Source organism: Triticum dicoccoides, chromosome 1B, assembly GCF_002162155.2.
Source record: "Triticum dicoccoides isolate Atlit2015 ecotype Zavitan chromosome 1B, WEW_v2.0, whole genome shotgun sequence".
NCBI classification, from domain to species: Eukaryota; Viridiplantae; Streptophyta; class Magnoliopsida; order Poales; family Poaceae; genus Triticum; species Triticum dicoccoides.
This window is the reverse complement of record NC_041381.1, coordinates 361547832-361551867: the sequence shown is the minus strand read 5'-3', so window position 1 is coordinate 361551867 and position 4036 is coordinate 361547832. Positions and strand designations below refer to the sequence as shown.

General features: G+C 52.9%; 1 protein-coding gene across 1 annotated transcript; it reads right to left on the bottom strand.

Annotated features, from left to right (window-relative positions):
* Positions 1–990: 990 nt before the first annotated feature.
* Positions 991–3153, bottom strand: LOC119335539 (membrane steroid-binding protein 1-like). The gene is made up of 2 exons (XM_037607657.1): positions 2729–3153; positions 991–1583 (listed from the first exon to the last, which is right to left on the bottom strand). Exons 1-2 carry the CDS (start codon positions 3034–3036, stop codon positions 1214–1216), a joined length of 678 nt encoding a protein of 225 aa, XP_037463554.1. The 5' UTR covers positions 3037–3153; the 3' UTR covers positions 991–1213.
* Between the last annotated feature and the right edge of the window lie 883 nt (positions 3154–4036).

Here is a 4036-nt window from a genome sequence, read left to right as displayed (position 1 = left end):
AGCCGCCACGACGACAGAGGAGTACAAAGCACATATGGAGTTGATGCTTCGGCGCTTGCTCCTCCACGACCACATCCGGCACCGCCACCAGAGCCACTTTTCCGCCGCGTCAAGGGGGAGCCGCATTTGCCTCCATGCTGATAGGTGAAGACAAGGCCTCCGCTTTTCCGCCGCGTCAAGGGGGAGCCGCATTTGCCTCCACGCTGACGGGTGAAGACAGGGCCTCCTCTCCTCCCTGCCGTCCCATGCGCAACCGTGGCCTCCAAATCGGCTTTTCCGCCGCGTCAAGGGGGAGCCGCATTTGCCTCCACGCTGACGGGTGAAGACAGGGCCTCCTCTCCTCCCTGCTGTCCCATGCGCAACCGTGGCCTCCAAATCGAACGCCCCGTGAAGTAGGAGCAGGAGTCGCCATTGCCACGCCGCATGAAGGAGGAGAAAGGAGTCGCCACCACCTAGCCGTGTTGGAGTTGCTGCCCCCTCTTACTCCCCTTGCACGCAATCACCGTGAAGGCATGCAGGCGCATCCTCCATTTACTTGACGGTGAAAGTTCGTCCTCTTAAGGCACAGGAGAGTGCGGACTCAGAAGGACTCCGATGTCTCGCCGACGCAAATCCTCAAGGACCGCTATATCCGCTTTCTCGGCAAGGAGATGCTGAAGTACAACGAGGAGTGGTCTCTGAGCAAGACCGCCGCTGCCTAGTCGTCTTTGAGCAAGCCCGCCGCCACCGCCACCGCCGCCTCCGGCAAGTCAGAGCGGACGGAGCTGTAGTACGATATCTGGGAGCTAGCAAACTGCCGCTCCGCAGATTCTAGGAGCTGATGAATTCCCGAACGGGGCCTTACATAATTTGCATATAAGAACTTTTTCTCTGTCGTTCATTCTTAACGGCTTAGAGTTGGCAGGTAGACCACGTAAACTGGATGAAACAACTGTTTGATTTGAGGGAGGATTTGCAAACGCATAAGAAATAAAAGACACAGGCCAGAGATACTTTAGACAACAGCTAAATTATTCACCCAAAAGTATCAACAGACGGCTTAACAAAGGGGAGGCACACGCACACCCCGCTACCCCAGTAATATCCAGCACTCCATTTTACCGACTAACAATAACAGCGCACCAGCACTATATCCCCATGTCCAACGTGCTGGTACAGATTACATACTGAATGACACAGATTTATTGCCACCACAAGGGGGTATGGGATTGCTCTAGCTCTCGGCGCTGACTGCATCGGCTGTGGCTTCCTTCTCTTTTACCTCCTCCGAGCTCACCTCCCTCGGCTTGTGCTCCGTGGCAGGTGCCTTCTCGGTCTCTGCCTCGGCGGTGACTGTTTCATTTGTTCCTGGGGATGTGCTTGTGGTGCCGTCTTCTGCGGGAGCCGCCTTCTTGATGGTGCCGACCTTCACATATTTGCTCATGAACTTGTATTCCCAGTCTTGCAGGGCGTCGAGCTCAAACGGCCCGAGGCCAGAGGTATCCCCGTTCAGGTCCTGGGGCTCGAAAGACATCTTGGCTAGAGCTCTGCTGGCGTCTTTGCCAGCGAATAGGGCATAAGGTCCACCAGGTCCGTAGAACATTCTGCAGAAAAAAGGTCAAAAGGATAATTAGAGATACGAACAGAAGAACAGAAGTATATGAGAGACTTGACACATTCATCATACGAATGAGAGCATGATGACAATACATGACAGTAGAGGATCCTTAACCCATGGATGACTATGCATCCATCATGAAACACGACAGATCACCTAAAAGTATCATTGGAAGTTAGGGAGTGTCCATCCATTAGTCAAGTTTTTGCTAAGGTGGATCCCACAGTGACCTCTTTCATCTAGCTATTTCTAGCCCAGCACTTGGAACATGAATTAAGAAGCTGCTACATAAATTTGGTTGCAGGTGAGCTTCAAAAATCATATGGCTTAAAACAAGCTCCAGGCATAGCATCATCCCTTAATGGGGAATCAGCCATACTGACCACTACTTTTTTTTCAAGAGTACACCAATGGCGTGCAATTTTTTTTTTATATAGAAGAGAGCAAAGTAAATTTACTAGAAGCTGGAGCACGATGGGAACAACGGCTCAAGCACACCCACACATGACCACTACTTTAATCCTTAGCGGCCATACAAGGCATGGGGCCTGGTGTCCATCTTTTAGCATCTGATGATACAGATGCTCATAAATCTCGGGATGATAGATCCAAGATCTGTTATATTAATATTCCTCTCCTCCCACAAGATATGTGTGCTCCACCAGCAACCACATCTTGCATAGCAAAGGATAAAGATATGGAACCACATATCTTATAGCATTATTGAGCCTAACCATTTAACTATACATAAAAAATGCAAAGGCCAAGAAACCCCTTTAATATAATTCGTGCAGTTGTTAAGTGAAAAGTACCCAGCAGAAAGGGGCTTTGCTTACTCCAAAAGTAGTTCACCGACTATCCCAACCGGTTAAAAGTTCACTGTAAACTACCGCACCTGTCTTGATCCTACCAATCGTGAACCCCGAATTATTATGAATTGCGCAATTAGTTCATACAAATACCAGCAAATCAGTCACCTGGTGTACTACCAGCATCACATAAGATTCACACAGATACTAGTAAAACAGTAACCTGGTGTACAATAGAAGAATCGATAAGCACATCACAAAATCGGTGGATAAGAGCAACTATTACAAAGCAAACTATAGGGTTTCGGGCAGGCCGAGATACCTGCTCTGCGTGACGTCATAGATCTGACCCTTGATGGCCATCAGGAGAGGCTTCTTGGGGTCGGAACCGTCGTACTGCCGGAGCTCCTCCTCGTCGACCTCGCCCAGCTGCACGGGCGGCGGGAGCGGCTCCGCCTCTGGCTCCTCGCGCGGCCGCTGCCGGGGAGGCGGCGGCGGCGCGAAGATCCCCGACACGACGTGGTACAGCGCGGCGGCGACCGCCACGGCGGTGAAGAAGGCCGTCGGGGACAGCCCCGTGTACGCTAAGATCGCCTGCTTCAGCGTCTCCCAGAGCTCCGCCACCGCCATCGTGAAGGCTGCTAAGCTCACCTCTTCCGACGAGGGGTTTGGAGACTTCGGGGATGAGGGGCGGGGCACTCTGGTCTTTTCGCGGCCTTCGATTTCGAGAGGAGGAAGGTTTGGAAAGAAATATCGCCGAGTTTATAAGGGGCGGCGAAGGGTGGGGAGGAGAGGTTGGGTGCGTGTGTGAGAATTTCTGGTTTGGGTACCCATCAGTCAGGGACGGTGGCGGCTAGCGGAGTTCTCTAGAAGGAATCCCTTCGTACGCATATGACGAGATGAGTCGGATTCGAATCCGCTACGTTCAGAGTAGATATCCCGATCCCAGTGATTTTCTGCCTTTTATGTATGGGCGATGCTAGGCGCCGGTGCGCCGGCCGAACGTTTCGGCCGGTCCAGCTCTAGCCGTCAGATCAGCCCGTCCCGCGCTGTTAGATCCTTATCCAACCAGGTCCTCGTCTTCCTCTCGCGAGCGCGTAACGAGCGTCGTCTTCCTCTCGCAAACCCCATCTCGTCGGCTGCCCCCGCGTTCCTCCTCGTCGCTGCCCCTCCCTCGCCTGCCCTCCTCGTCCCTGATCACTGTCCTCGCCGACCGTCTTTCCCGGCCGCCCTGGTCGTCGGTAGTCCTCGGCGGCCGTCCTCTTCACCGGCTTCGCCCCCATGCAAATAGCCCATCCCTGCGGTTGCAGCTTCCATGGCCACCGTTGCAGCTCCGGTGGCGACGACCGGAGCTCACCGGCGTGCTCACCGGTGTGCTCACCGGCGCTCATCCCCCGCTTGCGAACAAAAAAGATCGAGCGCCCAGGGAGATGCTCAGTGCTGCAACCTACGACGAAAAAAGCTACAACTAGCGATAGGAAAAGCTTCAACCGGCTACGAAAAAAGCTTCAACCAGTATACGACTGGAGCTATGGATGACCAAGAAAAGTTACAACCGGTGACAGAAAAAGCTTCATCTAGCGATGAAAAAAGCTTCATCCGACTATAAAAAAAGTTTCAACTGTGGAAA

Bases quoted from the DNA above. Each gene is read 5' to 3' on its own strand.
- LOC119335539 (XM_037607657.1), bottom strand. From the start codon at position 3,036: ATGGCGGTGGCGGAGCTCTGGGAGACGCTGAAGCAGGCGATCTTAGCG. The intron at 1,584-2,728 runs GTATCTCGGCCT...TTTTTTCTGCAG, and splicing joins TATGACGTCACGCAGAGCAG to AATGTTCTACGGACCTGGTG.